Source organism: Salvelinus alpinus, chromosome 1 (assembly GCF_045679555.1).
Source record: "Salvelinus alpinus chromosome 1, SLU_Salpinus.1, whole genome shotgun sequence".
Classification (NCBI taxonomy): domain Eukaryota; kingdom Metazoa; phylum Chordata; class Actinopteri; order Salmoniformes; family Salmonidae; genus Salvelinus; species Salvelinus alpinus.
Genome location: NC_092086.1, coordinates 87,214,317 through 87,229,960, shown reverse-complemented (window position 1 = coordinate 87,229,960; position 15,644 = coordinate 87,214,317). Strand labels below are relative to the sequence as shown.

Sequence of the window (15,644 nt, the reverse complement as noted above, 5' to 3'; positions counted from 1 at the left end):
TGGGGCCAAGCTTCCTGCCATCCAGGACCTATATAGTAGGCGGTGTCAGAGGAAGGCCCAAAAAATTGTCGAAGACTCCAGTCACCCAAGTCATAGAAAGTTCTCTCTGCTACGCACGGCAAGCGGTGCCAGAGCGCGAAGTCTAGGACCAAAAGGCTCCTCAACAGCTTCTACCCCCAAGCCATAAGACTGCTGAACAATTAATCAAATGGCCACCTGGACTATTTACATTGACCCCCCCCAACTTTACCCCTACCTACATGTACAAATTACCTCGACTAACCTGTACGCCCGCACATTGATTAGGTACCGGTACCCCCTGTATATATCCTCATTATTGTTATTTTATTGTGTTACTTTTAATTTTTTACTTTAGTTAATTTGGAAATATTTTTTTAACTCTATTTCTTGAACTGCATTGTTGGTTAAGGGCTTGTAAGTTAGCATTTCACGGTAACGTCTACACCTGTTGTATTTGGCGCATCTGACAAATACAAATTGATTTGATTTTGAATCTACAGTTCACTCAGATTTACAATGTGGGTATTTTTTAAACATTTATTTAACCTTTATTTAACTAGGCAAGTCAGTTAAGAACAAATGCTTATTTACAATGACGGCCTACCCCGGCTAAACCCTAACCCGAACGACGCTGGGGCAACTGTGCGACGCTCTATAACTGTAACAATCAACCATTTTTGTTTTATTTTGATGGAGGTTTGTTCCTTTGATACTTTGCCTCAGATCACTGTTTCACCCTCCCAAGAAGGTGGGTTGGGGTTGTATGCGTTAATTGGGGGTGGGGTTTATATGAGTCCTCGTCCACACAGATTGTACCCCCCATCCCACCACCCTCCAGGTCTCCAGGGTACGCCTCTGAAAGAAACCAACCTCCTGCTGTTTACCATGTATCCCTCCACAGGGCTCGCCTCTCAGAGAGAGAAAGGTGTGTGTGTCACAAAGGTGTGTGAAGTGGTGGTGTGAAATCATCATACACATGATGGGCCCGGCCTGCACATTTACACATGCACGCAGCACAGACATACAGACCACCAAGTCTTTGATGTATTTGATAAATGTACCATACCTTCATGTAATGTTATCTAATGTCAATCATCCAAAATGTTTATAGTGTGACCATATCTAATTCATGATATTATAACACTGTGAAATCCCAACATTTGTTGTCCTACCTATGTTTTAATTTTTTTTAATGCAATGACCCAACAGTGTCCTCTAGTGTATGGATCATTACAGTAGTTCTTAGATTGTATCACAAATTCAACATTTCACCTCATAAATAAAGATTGGGGAAATATTCTCTTCCTCTGCTACAAATGTTCCAATATACAAATAATTCCTTTTTATTTCTAGTTGTTCGTTTATGAACATATTTCACATATTTTAGCAGGTCAATATTTCAGGATGTGTCTGCTATTGACTTTAGAAGACTTCAGGATAAATGGTAGATAAATGGTAGATTTTCTCAGTTATAGAAAAATATCAGTTTAAAAGAAAATGAAGGGATTGCAGAATATATTATATTTTTTAAATAAGATTTACTATACAAATCCTAACAAGACAACATTAATTTCCAAGGCAAACAGTGCTTTGTATACAGTATGTATTTAAATGTATCAATGTTGAAAAAATTGAAGAGACCCTGATGTCATCCAAATTAATAATGATTTCTGCCCTTTTGATACACTTAGTTTTTTAATAATATGCCTTAGTTTAATCAAAATTATCTGTATTGACCTCTTCATTTCTGACTACTAGGCAACAGCTTGAAGAAATTAAATACCAACTTTACTATGTCTTTGAGTTCCCTAAAACTAGCCTAAAAGTGTTCCAGCACTAAGTATTGAAAACATGATAGGTATAGTTATCTTGTTTGGGTTTGAGGCTGAAACTGTAGGTTCCAATTCGCTTCCTGTGGCTGAAGAACAAGGAAGAGAGACTCCCGATAAAGAGGAGGAATAGTCCTATTCCCAGTAAACTGTAGCCCACCAGACGAAGAGTATCAGATCTCTCTTCGACGGACACTGCCAGAAAACATGTCAGAATATATTAACTTCACAATATGTACAGTTGATCATCCTATACATCATGTAGCCTTGTACAAACCATCCTGAGCCTTTTTCTAAAATGTGTTATTAGATTGGAGAACACATTAGGAGGGATCTTAGACCATTCCTCCATACAGAATCTTTCCAGATCCTTGATATCCTTTGTCTACCCTTATGGACTGCCCTCTTCATTTCAAACCACAGGTTTTCAATGGGGTTCAAGTCTGGATACTGAGATGGCCATTGCAAAATGTTGATTTTTTTGGTCAATGAACAATTTCTTGATGTGTGTTTGGGGTTATTGTCTTTGTCTTGCTGGAAGATCCACTTGCGGCCAAGTTTCAGCATCCTGGCAGAGGCAACCAGGTTTTTGGCTAAAATGTCCTGGTACTGAGTAAAGTTCATGATGCCGTTGACCTTAACAATGGAATGACATGAATCCCTCCCAATGTGTTCTCCAATCTCATAAAACGTTTTAGAAAAAGTTATCCTCGCAAGGCGAGGTATTGAAAGGTATTAAAAATGGGTGACAATCATTTTGACCCCTATCTTTTTGAGAGAAAAAATTATTACAAGTTACACAAAATCTCTTTGGGTGAGCAATTGTATTAGTATAAAATAATATACTTTTCCATTCTTTATAGCTCAGTATTTGCATGACTTATTTTATACATTCTTTTTGCTCATCTTTATCAAGGGTGCCAATCATTTTGGACTTGGCTGTATATGAAATTAGCAGTAGCCTAGTCATCACGTTGTCACAGTATAGCTTTTTTTGATGCAGTCACACTTTGAAGAGCATTTACTTTACCTTTGTGTGATCGAAGCAATGGTCCACAGGATGATTTTGCTGTTCCAATTAGATTGGAGAATCTTTCTCTCCGCCCAAAGCAATCCTGACAAAGGAAAAGATTATGGAAAGAAAACAGCATTGAACTACACTGAACAAAAATATAAACACAACATGCAACAATTTAAAAGATTTTACAGAGTTACAGTTCAAATAAGGAAATCAGTCAATTGAAATAAATTCATTAGGTCCCCTATCTATAGATTTTACATGACTGGGAATACAGATATGAATCTGTTGGTCACAGATACCTTGAAAAAAATGTAGGGGCGTGGATCAGAAAACCAGTCAGTTTCTGGTGTGACCACCATTTGCCTCATGAAGCGCAACACATCTCCTTCGCATAAAGTTACTCCATATTGGCGGAACTGGAACATGCTGTTGTACACGTAGATACAGAGCATCCCAAACGTGCTCAATGAGCAACATGTCTGGTGGGTATGCAGGCCATGGAAGAACTGGGACATTTTCAGCTTCCAGAAGTTGTGTACAGATCCTTGCGACATCATGCTGAAACATGAGGTGATGGCAGCGGATAAATGACACAGCAATGGGCCTCAGGATCTGGTCAAGGTATCTCTGTGCATTCAAATTGCCATCGATAAAATGAAATTGTGTTCGTTGTCCAAAGCTTATGCCTGCCATACCATAACTCCACCATGGGGCACTCTGTTCACAACGTTGACATCAGCAAACTGCTTGCCCACATGACGCCATACAAGCTGTTTCCATCTGCCCGGTACTGTTGAAACCGGGATTCATCCGTGAAGAGCACACTTCTCCAGCGTGCCAGTAGCCATTGAAGGTGAGCATTAGCCCACTGGAGTTGATTACGAAGCCAATCTGCAGTCAGGTCAAGACCCTAGTGAGGATGACGAGCAAGCAGATGAGCTTCCCTGAGGTGGTTTCTGACAGTTTGTGCAGAAATTCTTCGGTTGTACAAATCCACAGTTTCATCAGACGATCCCGCAGGTGAAAAAGCCGGATGTGGAGGTCCAGGGCTGGCGTGGTTACACGTGGTCTGCGGTTGTGCGCCGGTTGGATGTACTAACAAATTCTCTAAAACGACATTGGAGACGACTTATGGTAGAGAAATGATTATTAAAATATCTCACAACAGCTCTGGTGGACATTCCTGCAGTCAGCATGCCAATTGCACGCTCCCCCAAAACTTGAGACATCTGTGGCATTGTGTTGTGGACACAACTGCACATTTTAGAGTGGCATTTTATTGTCCCCAGAACAAGGTGCACCTGTGTAATGATCATGTTGTTTAAGCTTCTTGATATGCCACACTTGTCAGGTGGATGGATTATCTTGGCAAAGGAGAAATGCTCACTAACAGGGATGTAAACACATTTGTGCACAACATTTAAGAGAGAAAGCTTTTTGTACGTATGGAACATTTCTGGGATCTTTCATTTCAGCTCATGAAACATGGAATCAACACTTTACATGTTGTGTTTACACTTTTGTTCAGTATAATTAAACATTCTCCAAGTAGAGCATTTTTCAAGAGCCTCTAGGTAGTCATATCAAAGGGGTTGAACACAGTGGTTAAATTGAACTGGAGATACCCGGATCAAAGCGAGAGCCAGGCAGAGCCGAGCTCTAGCACCTTATGGGAGTAGGATAAAAAGCAGGATAAAAGTAGTAACCCTAACCCAAACCCTAGAATAGTAATACATTGTACTTTCAGCAGTAACACTAACCCTAATTCTAACCCTAATCTTGGCATAATCCTTTTATTCAACCCGCCAGAGCTTCCCCACCTCCGAATACCCCATTTAACCCCTGGTTGGAGAGTAAATCTAGACATCAAAGTAAATACTGTATATTTGAGTAGTACAGTATGAATAAATCTGGACAGATGCTCACAGGCTGGCAGGTGGCCGAGCCAGTCTCGATACAGATCTGAATATGGCAGTGCAGGTAGATGACATTCAGGTTAATGTAGGAGAAGATGCGAAGAGACAGGCGAGACTTGCTGGAGTTGCCGTTCTCCACGACTGTGGTGTATGTGTTTGGGAGGGGACAGCTGATTAGAAAGAGAGATACAGATTACCGGCAGAAAGCTTAGAAAGTACTCAAACACATCTAAATCTTCAAGCAAATGTCCATCCTCGGATGGACAATACATATAAATGGTATTCTATTATATGCCACGGAATAAAAACCTAGCATCTAAGCTAACTATAATAGGACACCTTCAAAAGCAATTGTAGAACAGACCTGTTTTCCAGAAAAACATAGGTTGTTGGTTCTAAGGGGTTGCTGCTCTGGGTGGCCCAGCACTTGTTGATGACCACTTTGATCTGGGCAACCGTGGAGTCAACGCTGACCTCGACCACAACATCCTCCTCAGGAGACAGGCTGTAGTTCTGGGGGAGGGGTGACATTCCATTCAGGAGCTGAAATGTCACGTAGAACGTCCCTGAGCCCATGACAGCATCATTGATCATATCATACCTGTCAATACACCATAAGATATTATGTAAATAAATAGCTAAGTATATCATGGATACTGAAAATTCAAATACACTCTATGTCAATAAGAGAGATATTTCCAAGCATGTATTTGAGTAGTGAGGTAAAATTGGGTTCTAGACATGTTTATTTTTCAGTCTAGCTGAGCAGTGATTTGTGGGAGTTAAAAGGTGGAGGGAGGTGGATATGACCATAGTGACATAGAGAAGGTAACCATGGCACCTGGCAGAGCGTACCCCGTGGTGCTGTAACCAGAAGAGATGATGATGCTCCTCCTGAAGGTACACATGATGGGGACCTTCAGCCGTACTGTGGGAACCCTTGTAGTGTCGTCAGGCAAGAGCTGAGAGCTCATAGAGTTGTACAGATTCACCTGAGCAGTGTAGTGAGTGCTGTTCTGAAGTGCAAAAGTTAACATGGGTATTAGTTAGTTATTTTATTTTCTAACAGACCATGAGGACAGTTCAATCTAATTTGGTCATCCAACACCTGCACCTACAAGATACCATGGTGACAGGCTGCATGTTTTTAATGTATAGAATAAATGGTACATAAATAAGGACATTTTAACCTGTTAAATCCAGGTCTGTTTTGTACATTATAGAATAACCTTTTATTTAGCCTAAACACACCAGAGACTATGCTCTTTGTGACACAAGGGGGCAGTAGGTAGCACCCTCTAGCCACTGACTGACAAGTTTACTGACTCACATATAAGAGCTGTGTGTTACACTCGTCCCAAGCCACCGTCAGCTGGACGTGGCTACTGTTCCCTCCGTTCACGCCACACTCCTGTCTCCCTAGGAACAGGGAAGAGTCCCCAATGTGCCCCGACCACAGGAAGTCCCTGGCCACTGTCACCGTGATGGCACTGGCCCTGCACTCCACTGAGATGGCTTCCGTATAAGAGACCAGAGGAGCCAGAGATGTAGGAGTCTCAGGCTGCAGACTGGTTTTGATGAGACCGCTGGTCATTTTTGTAGGAACTTCAGTGATGGTTGAGGTTGTAACTGGCGCCATGGTTGTGATTGTGACTGGAGTTTTGGTTGAAACTGTGTTGTTGATTCTAACTGTATTGTTGACAGTGGTTGTAACTGTTGCGTTCATTGCCGCTGCATCTGTATTGTTGGATGTAATTGAGGTTGTATTGTAGGTGGTAGTGGTTGACACTGTATTGCTGGTTGTAACGGGAGTGTTTGTTGTGGTTGCGGACATAGGTGTGGTTGCGGATATAGGTGTGGTTGTGGACATAGGTGTGGTTGTGGACATAGGTGTGGTTGTGGTCAAAGGAGCTGTATGGCAACAAAAAAAAGACAATTACAGTTTGAACTGTAGTGAACTGATTAGGCAGTGTGAGACGAATACTCTAGTAACTATATCCAGATCTGAATTTAGACTACCAAAAAGGGAAAGCGATTACTCCATTTTGTCTACCTGAACAGACCCGTCCCGGCCTAGAGGGGTTAGAGTCCGTGAATCCATCCAGACAGAGACAGCTGTAGGAGCCCCAGGTGTTAGTGCACTGGGCCCATGGGGAGCAGTCCATGTCCCCTGTACTGCACTCATCAACATCTGTTTGAAACAACAACAAAAATCTGGCATTGAATATCAGGTTAACAGTTTATGCAGATTGGTATCACTAAATGTGCTCTCCATCTAATGCTAACAGAGAGTTATCTTATTTCATATTCAACCTATATTTAACCAGAAAGCCCTATTAATTCAAATAATAATTTTCAAGAAAGGCCCATTGGAGACCTGGCACATCATCTTGTACACATCCTTTTATCAAAATCTAAGTATTCTTCCAACTGTACAAGGTTAAGACAGCGTTACCATTTATGCTGGTGTTGTTGCTGTCAACTGTGTATCTGGAGCTGTTCTGTAGGGCCTGCATCAGAGCAGAGGACACTTTCAGGATGTCCTGGGACTGACTGGGTGTGAAGATGATGGTGAAGTTCACTACTACACTGCCAGGGGCCAGGCCTGTGATCTGAACCCTCACATCTCCTGAGTTTACCAGGGCCAGAATATCAGGAGGGAGAGACTGGAGGATCTGTGGGACAGTTAGAGGAGACAGTGTGTTTGTGTCAGTGTCATTTGATAGAAACTACAACATTCCATGTTCTATAAGTGAGGACAATGACAACATTCAAACATTCAACATTTGTAAACATTCAAAAAACATTTGTCTAAGCAGCCGTTGTGTGGTAGTCTCCTACCTCTTCCATAATACTACGACTAAGATTCTGATACGCCTGGCTAGTAGGGTCCAGCAGGGCATCAGTGAACTGCACATTGGTCAGGTGAGCTGTTGCTCCAAGTGTCTGTGCAGCTGTGAATTGGATACACACATCCAGCCAAAGCACTGTAGTCACTAGAACAGTTTCATATCTGCTATAAGAGTCAGCATAACGTGAAAGTGCTTTCGTAAGTGAAACCAAATCATATTGCTGTGTCAGTGTGTAATGAATAATAGAGGGCTTTCCTCTTGTCCTTGTTCAGATGGCTTTGGCCAGCAGTTCACTATAGGGCACACCATATCAGCCTCCTTATGCATAAAGCACATATAGCTAAAATGTACTGCATCAGTTTAAGTATGCACACATTTTAAGTGATATTGACATAACAAAACTGAAAAAGATGACAGAAAGTTGATATTTTAAACACATTCTTTACATGGTACTTACCAGTCTTAACCAGCAGCAGCAGGCTGGCCCCCTGGCTCCCATGGGGACAGGAAATGACAGTAACGTTGTAGAGAACCCCAGGCTTCAACAATGTCACCTCCCAGACTGACAGCCCCGTCTCCCAGCGTCCCCTGACCTTTGACCCCTCCATCAGCACCACCAGAAAGCTAAACCCGCTCTGGGATTGGCCAGTCATCCAGGACACGCAGAAGGAGGAGCCAGTGACGTTGGAAGCCTGCAGGTTGGTGATGGGGGCGGGGTCTGGGGGAGAGGGGAGAAGGGAGACAGTAATCAATCTCAACTTCTATGAAATATAATTTTATCAATTAGGAATGACTTTGTGAGAGTCTACGTTTTTTAAATTATGATTATTAAAGATGTATGTGGAGCACTTTGGAGAATATTATGCAAACAGCCTCAGGGGTTCTTAGAAACAGCAGGGGAGTCATTGGGGGAATTTCTATCAACAAAATATTAGAAGTGATATTTTAAAAAGTCCATACGCTTATATCTGTTGCTGTTGTACAATGTATAATGGGTGTGTTATTGATTTCCATACTGCATGTTGATGGAGATGGTGGTGATACACTCAGGGACACCACCAGAGTGGGCTCAAGGCTGGTTTGTGGCATAGTGCTGGTCTGCTGGTGATGTGTCTGCCATGCCGGTACAGAGGGGGCCGAGGTGGAGAGGGTTGGGGTTGGAGAGTTGGGGTTAGTGGTATGCTGGAGTGAGGTGGAACTACTCCAGGATGTGAGAGCTGTACTGATTTCAGGCCTGCTGGAGGTCAATACAGTACTCGAGGGTATCACTGCGGTACTGGTCTCAGACCTGTTGGAGCTGGCTTTAACTGGGTTATGTGTGGTAGCATGTATATGGGTCGAGCTCAGCATCATGCTCCTGTCTGTGGTTGTAGCTATAGCTGTTGGGGTATCAGTGAAGCTGGAGACCTGGGACTGATAGCTGGTGCTGTTGGGTGGCAACTCTGTAGCATTGGCCCACCAGAACATATGAGTGGCATTACTGGGCATGGGTGAGGTCACAGGGTCAGCAGCTGAAAAGAGAACGAACAGGTTGAGTGTTAGCTACAAACTTTTACATCTTTACATTAATTTCATATAACCCAGAGTATGTACACACCACTCCCTGTCCTTACCTTGGCAGTGTACCCCTTTGTTGTTGGGGTTGAGATCAATTAATCCTGGATGGCAGGTGCAGCTGTAGGAGCCCTCTGTGTTGGTACAGTCTGCCTGACGTGAGCAGCTGCTGAGAGCGGCATGGCTACACTCATTCATGTCTGAAAGGACAGCAGCATAATGTGTAGTAGATACTGTATACAGGATATACATTATACAGTGTGTGTGTGTCTATTCGTTTTGTGTGTGTGTGTCAACGGCCAGTTTTCCATTTCCAGAGGAAACATGTCGCAGATGAGTGTAAAGAGGAAGTGGAGGCAGAGTGGGACACCGTGGTGTTACTGAGTCAGCTTTTCCTTAGCAGGGTTTTCAGTAACAAGAGAACAACTATAACACATACATCATTATATCCACCAGAAAACCCTGTGTATTTTACGCCCCACAGTACAGTACAGAATCCCCTTACCTTCAACTGACACCGAGGTGACTTCTTCAATGTGTATGAGAAGAAGGTGCAGCTTTGTGGTCGTGTTGGACAGGGACAGCATTTCAGGGGAACTAATCAGCAGAGAGGAGGAGGTACTAAATGGCCATATAGGCCAGGAGCTGATATAGTATACAGAGACGTCATAAGAGTCCAGCGCTCCAGTCACCTGTAAGCCAATACAGAATGGTCATGGCCTATACTGGGCACATACGGTGAGAAATATAGGGACTATATAATGGACCATCATTGAGAAGAACATAGGGAGAGATACAGTAACCTACCACAGAGTGCAGCAGCCTTGTGTGGTTCAGGATTCCCCCGTCCATGGATATCAGCCGCTGGTAATCTGTCTTCACTGTCACAGTGACGTGAAAGCACCAGCCTCTACCGCCTGAGTGAAATAATTAAGAATACTTGTATCTTTACAATATAATTTTCTGTGACTGTACTATACAATGAATATATATATATCAGGAGCGGCACCTGAGAAAGCATTTTCCACCACCATTAAATAAACACCAAATTATGGAATTTCTCATGGAAGAATGGTGTCTCATTCCTCCAATGGACTTCCAGACACTTATAGAATCCATGCCAAAGAGCATTGAAGCTGTTCTGGTTCGTGGTGGCCCAACACCCTATTAACTTCTTATGGCTGGGGGCAGTATTGAGTAGCTTGGATGAATAAGGTGCCCAGAGTAAACTGCCTGCTACTCAGTCCCAGAAGCTAAGATATGCATATTATTAGTATATTTGGATAGAAAACACACTGAAGTTTCTAAGACTGTTTGAACGATGTCTGTGAGTATAACAGAACTCATATGGCAGGCAAAAACCTGAGACAAAATCCAACCAGGAAGTGGGAAATCTGAGGTTTGTTTTTCAACTCATCGCCTATCAAATATACAGTGGGATATTGGTCATATTGCACTTCCTAAGGCTTCCACTAGATGTCAACAGTCTTTAGAACCTTGTTTGATGCTTCTACTGTGAAGGAGGGGGGAATGAGGGCTCTTTGAGTCAGGGGTCTGGCATGCCATGAGTGCCATGAGCTGCCCACTCGCATTCACGTGAGAGTTAGCTTGCGTTCCATTGCATTTCTGAAGACAAAGGAATTCTCCGGGTTGAAACATTATTGAAGATTTATGATAAAAACATCCTAAAGATTGATTCTATACATCGTTTGACATGTTTCTACGGACTGTAACGGAACTTTTGGACTTTTAGTCTGCTCGCGCCTCATGAATTTGGATTACTGGGCTAAACGCGCTAACAAAAAGGAGGTATTTGGACATAAATTATGTACTTTATCGAACAAATCAAATATTTATTGTGGAACTGGGATTCCTGGGAGTGCATTCTGATGAAGATCATCAAAGGTAAGTGAATATTTATAACGCTATTTCTGACTTCTGTTGACTCCAACATGGCGGATATCTGTATGGCTGGTTTTGTTGTCTGAGCGCTGTACTCAGATTATTGCATGGTTTGCTTTTTCCGTAAAGTTTTTTTGAAATCTGACACAGTGGTTGCATTAAAGAGAAGAATATCTCTAATTCTGTGCATAACACTTGTATCTTATATTAAAGTTTATGATGACTATTTCTGTAAATTGATGTGGCTCTCTGCAAAATCACCAGATGTTTTGGAAGCAAAACATTACTGAACGTAACGCGCCAATGTAAACTGAGATTTCTGGATATAAATATGCACTTTATCGAACAAAACATACATGTATTGTGGAACATGAAGTCCTATGAGTGTCATCTGATGAAGATCATCAAAGGTTAGTGATTAATTTTATCTCTATTTCTGCTTTTTGTGACTCCTCTCTTTGGCTGGAAAAATGGCTGTGTTTTCTGTGAGTAGGTGCAGACCTAACATAATCGTTTGGTGTGCTTTCGTCGTAAAGCATTTTTGAAATCGGACACTGTTGTGGGATTAACAACAAGTTTATCTTTAAAATGGTGTAAAATACTTCTATGTTTGAGGAATTTTAATTATGAGATTTCTGTTATTTTGAGTTTGGCGCCCTGCACTTTCACTGGGTGTTGTCATTTCGATCCCGTTAACGGGATCCCAGCCATAAGAAGACATTTTATGTTGGTGTTTCCTTTATTTTGGCATTTACCTGTATATCTTTGATCACAATGAAGTTGATCTGGGATCTGTACCTACCTGCAGACTGAGGGTCAGTACAGAGAGAAAGGCCTTCTCTCTGGCAGCACTTTTGCCAGCCTGGGCAGTCTAAGTCCCATTCACACCCTCCACTCCTGGGTGCCTCCACGACACCCTCAGGACAGGACCCTGGCTTAGCAGTGAACTCTCCACTTCTGTTCATAGCTTAATCAAAGAGAGAGAGAGAGAGTATCCGATTAAATGTTTACAAAGAGCACTGTGAATAGCAAACTATAACTGTGTTCTTGGTCCACAGCCCCATCTAGTGTTCTTTGTTAGCTGCTCCATATAAACAAGTCTCCATGACTACTGGTCCTGATTGTATTAGGGCAGGGCCATAGTACTGATGTACTGTAAATTGTGAAAATGACCAAACTGTTAAATACATTTCTTACACTTTGTAGATACTTCTGTGCTCTCCTAAACATATTTTCTTTTCATGTTGAACAAGTGCTAAAATACAAGCTAGAATACTCACATAAAGCACAGTAGCTGCCCACTTGTTCATAGCCATCACAACACCTCAAAACGTCTTTGGTGACATTCATGTACTCAGTCCGATAGGCCTTTTTGTAAACAGTGACCTCACACATCTTCCAGGGTAGCCAGCCGCCACATGACCTCCTGACCGTATAAGAGATCTTATAGGACAACACTTTACTCACCACTGTGCTCTCATGTCGAGTACACAGGTGGTAGCTGGACATAGACAGGTCATATCCTGAAATACAGGAATGGTTATATTATATATGTAATGGAGACTATCCATGTTTTTATGTTTGCAGAATCTAAGACAAATGGGCAGGGCATTCCAAAAAAACAGTCACAAAAACATAATATTGGAAAATAAGTATTTGCAGATCAATGTTGCATAAATAACAGAATATATGAACACAAGCACATAACAGGTTTTCATTTCCACAACTGCGGGCGTTCATAGGAGTGCCCACAGCCAAGGAGTGCCCACAGTATCAATGCAGGTACAGTAAAAGAAATTGAATAATTTGCATTGCTTCTGGTTTAAGAATTACTAAAAAATATTTACAAAGATATCATGGAACATGGTAATAAACAGTAGAGCATACACATTATCATATTATTGATTGTGTCATAATTTAATTTAGCTTATTTTCCTACCTTCAAACAAAGTGTTGTGTCCCCTACAGAGGTCCAGAAAGGCCGTGGCCAGACAGAGAAAGGACATCCAACTCATCTTGAATACATAAAATACGGCATGCATTCAAGGACCATGCTGCACGTCCATTTTCAGAGCTGAGTTGTTGGTAACTGTTCTGAGTTTCTTTCCCCTCATCATCCACACCCCCTGATCTCCTCCTCCCTTGCTCCCACAGTCCCAAGTGTAACACACTGCATGGCAATATGTAGAATCTAGATGGAGAGAGTACACAACTACATGGAGAGGGTGTATTCATTCACATTTGGTTCAGTGCCATTTCTGGAGTCAAATTGATTCCTTTGTATGTTCCTATGTTCCTGTATGTTTTGACAGAGCATTTCAGGGATTTAAAACTACTATTAATCCCTAACTGTGGCAATTTATCACCCCAAAAAGTTATAATATATAACCATACAAGGATTTGTACACATTTGTAGTTTTGCTTTTGTGCACTGGTTGTGTTATGACCTGCCATGGCACTGTCAGTGCCAGCAAACAACATGTTAGTGATGCTAGAGAGGGAAAAATGGTGGCTGTGAGATGAGAGCAGCAGTGTCTGTCCCAGGTGACTTGGTTTCTACTCAGGTCCCCATGGCAGTGTTTACTCTCATATCCTCACTCATCTCCTCACCCACAGCCTCCGACAGGCAGGCAGGCAGGAGGGGTATTGATTTCGTCACATTTCCCCCAAAGACTAATAAAAAATAAAAAATGTTCCACCCCTTCAGAAAAAGATCTCTATATCCTCTGGAATTTAAAAGGTTTACTCATCACAGCACATTCCTTACTGGCTTGGGGATGTTCTACATCTTGTAAGTCTAATGTGATTTGAAATTTAACCATCAGTAATAGGAATGAATCAATTATTATGTTGTGAGTCACTGGGCCATATAGGCTGTGCTGGAGGGCGGGAGGGTGGTGCTCTCAGTGAAGAGGGGTGGCTCAACCTGAGTGGCACAATAACCATTTGAAGGTGTCGGCATCACATTAGTTAGTTCCACAGTTCCACAGATCCACAGTTTCAGGTTGTTCTATCCAGTTTATGCACATGCACTATATATGCAAAAATATGTGGAAACCCATTCAAATTTGTGGATTTGGCTAGTTCAGCCACACGCGTTGGTGAGAGGTGTCTAAAATTGAGCACACAGCCATGCAACCTCCATAGACAAACATTGGCAGTAGAATGGCCTTAATGAAGAGCTCAGTGACTTTCAACGTGGCACCGTCATAGGATGCAACAATTCCAACAAGTCAGTTCTTCAAATTTCTTCCCTGCTAGAGCTGCCTAAGATCACCATGTGCAGTGCCAAGCGTCTGCTGGAGTGGTGTAAAGCTCACAACCATTGGACTCTGGAGCAGTGGACATGCGTTCTCTGGAGCGATGAATCACACTTCACCATCTGTCAGACCGGCGGGCAAATCTGGGTTTGGCAGATGCCAGGAGAACGGTACCTGCCCGAATGCATAGTTCTAACTGTAAAGTTTGGTGGAGGAGGAATAATGGTCTGGGGCTGTTTTTCATGGTTCGGGCTAGGCCCCTTAGTTCCAGTGAAGGGAAATCTTAACGCTACAGCATACAATGACATTCTAGACGATTCTGTGCTTCCAACTTTGTGGCAACAGTTTGGGGAAGGCCCTTTCCTGTTTCAGCATGACAATGCCCCTGTGCACAAAGCAAGGTCCATACAGAAATGGTTTGTTGAGATCGGTGTGGAAGAACTTGACTGGCCTGCACAGAGCCCTGACCTCAACCCCATTGAACACCTTTGGGATGAATTGGAACGCAGACTGCAAGCCAGGCCTAATCGCCCAACATCAGTGCCCGAGCTCACTAATGCTCTTGTGGCTGAATGGAAGCAAGACCCTGCAGCAATGTTCCAGAATCTAGTGGAAAGCCTTCCCAGAAAAGTGGAGGCTGTTAAAGCAGCAAAGGGGGAACCAACTCCATATTAATGCTCATGATTTTGGAATAAAAAGTTAGACGAGCAGGTGTCCACATACTTTTGGTCAAGTAGTTTACCTTAAAGTATTCACATATACACACAGATTATACATACATGTCAAAATGAGGCAATAGCAGTGCCACACCTTCCTTGGATCATCCGGTTGCCAGAAACGGTACTACATACAGTATGAGCCCTACAGACAAATAACCATATATGTGCCTTTTACATTTTCAGATTAGTGATGTTTTCAAATGTCATTATCTGCTCACTGTAACGTCAAGAGTTGTTTACAGACATAGAAGTAAATAGTAGCAGTTGTGTCCTTTCAGATGATGTGTAACATTTGACTCCAAATTATTTAGATTGTTTATACAAATGCAACTACATCAGCTGTTTTAAATTATTCCAAATGAAGATACATTATATGGTTCTTCGTTTGTAATGGTCGAAGACTTTCTTTTTGGCAAGTAGACCACAGCAACAAGTGCCTTCTGGATATATGCAATGAGAGAGAGCAGACGTGCCATAGGCTGCGTTTACACAGGCAGCCCAATTCTGATAATTGTTTCACAAATTAGTCTTTTGACCAATCAGATCAGCTATGAAAAATATCTGATGTGA

At 42.3% G+C, this 15,644-nt stretch overlaps 1 protein-coding gene across 1 annotated transcript; it reads right to left on the bottom strand.

Annotated features, from left to right (window-relative positions):
* Nucleotides 1–1,600: 1,600 nt before the first annotated feature.
* LOC139565187 (uromodulin-like 1) lies at nucleotides 1,601–12,612 on the bottom strand. Its single transcript, XM_071385372.1, has 16 exons — nucleotides 12,376–12,612; nucleotides 11,898–12,062; nucleotides 10,001–10,110; nucleotides 9,699–9,885; nucleotides 9,253–9,393; nucleotides 8,656–9,150; nucleotides 8,097–8,357; nucleotides 7,629–7,741; nucleotides 7,243–7,462; nucleotides 6,841–6,978; nucleotides 6,118–6,698; nucleotides 5,643–5,803; nucleotides 5,152–5,388; nucleotides 4,751–4,957; nucleotides 2,881–3,044; nucleotides 1,601–2,045 (listed from the first exon to the last, which is right to left on the bottom strand). The coding sequence occupies exons 1-16, from the start codon at nucleotides 12,602–12,604 to the stop codon at nucleotides 1,858–1,860; spliced, it is 3,597 nt and encodes a 1,198-aa protein (XP_071241473.1). The 5' UTR covers nucleotides 12,605–12,612; the 3' UTR covers nucleotides 1,601–1,857.
* Nucleotides 12,613–15,644: the final 3,032 nt, after the last annotated feature.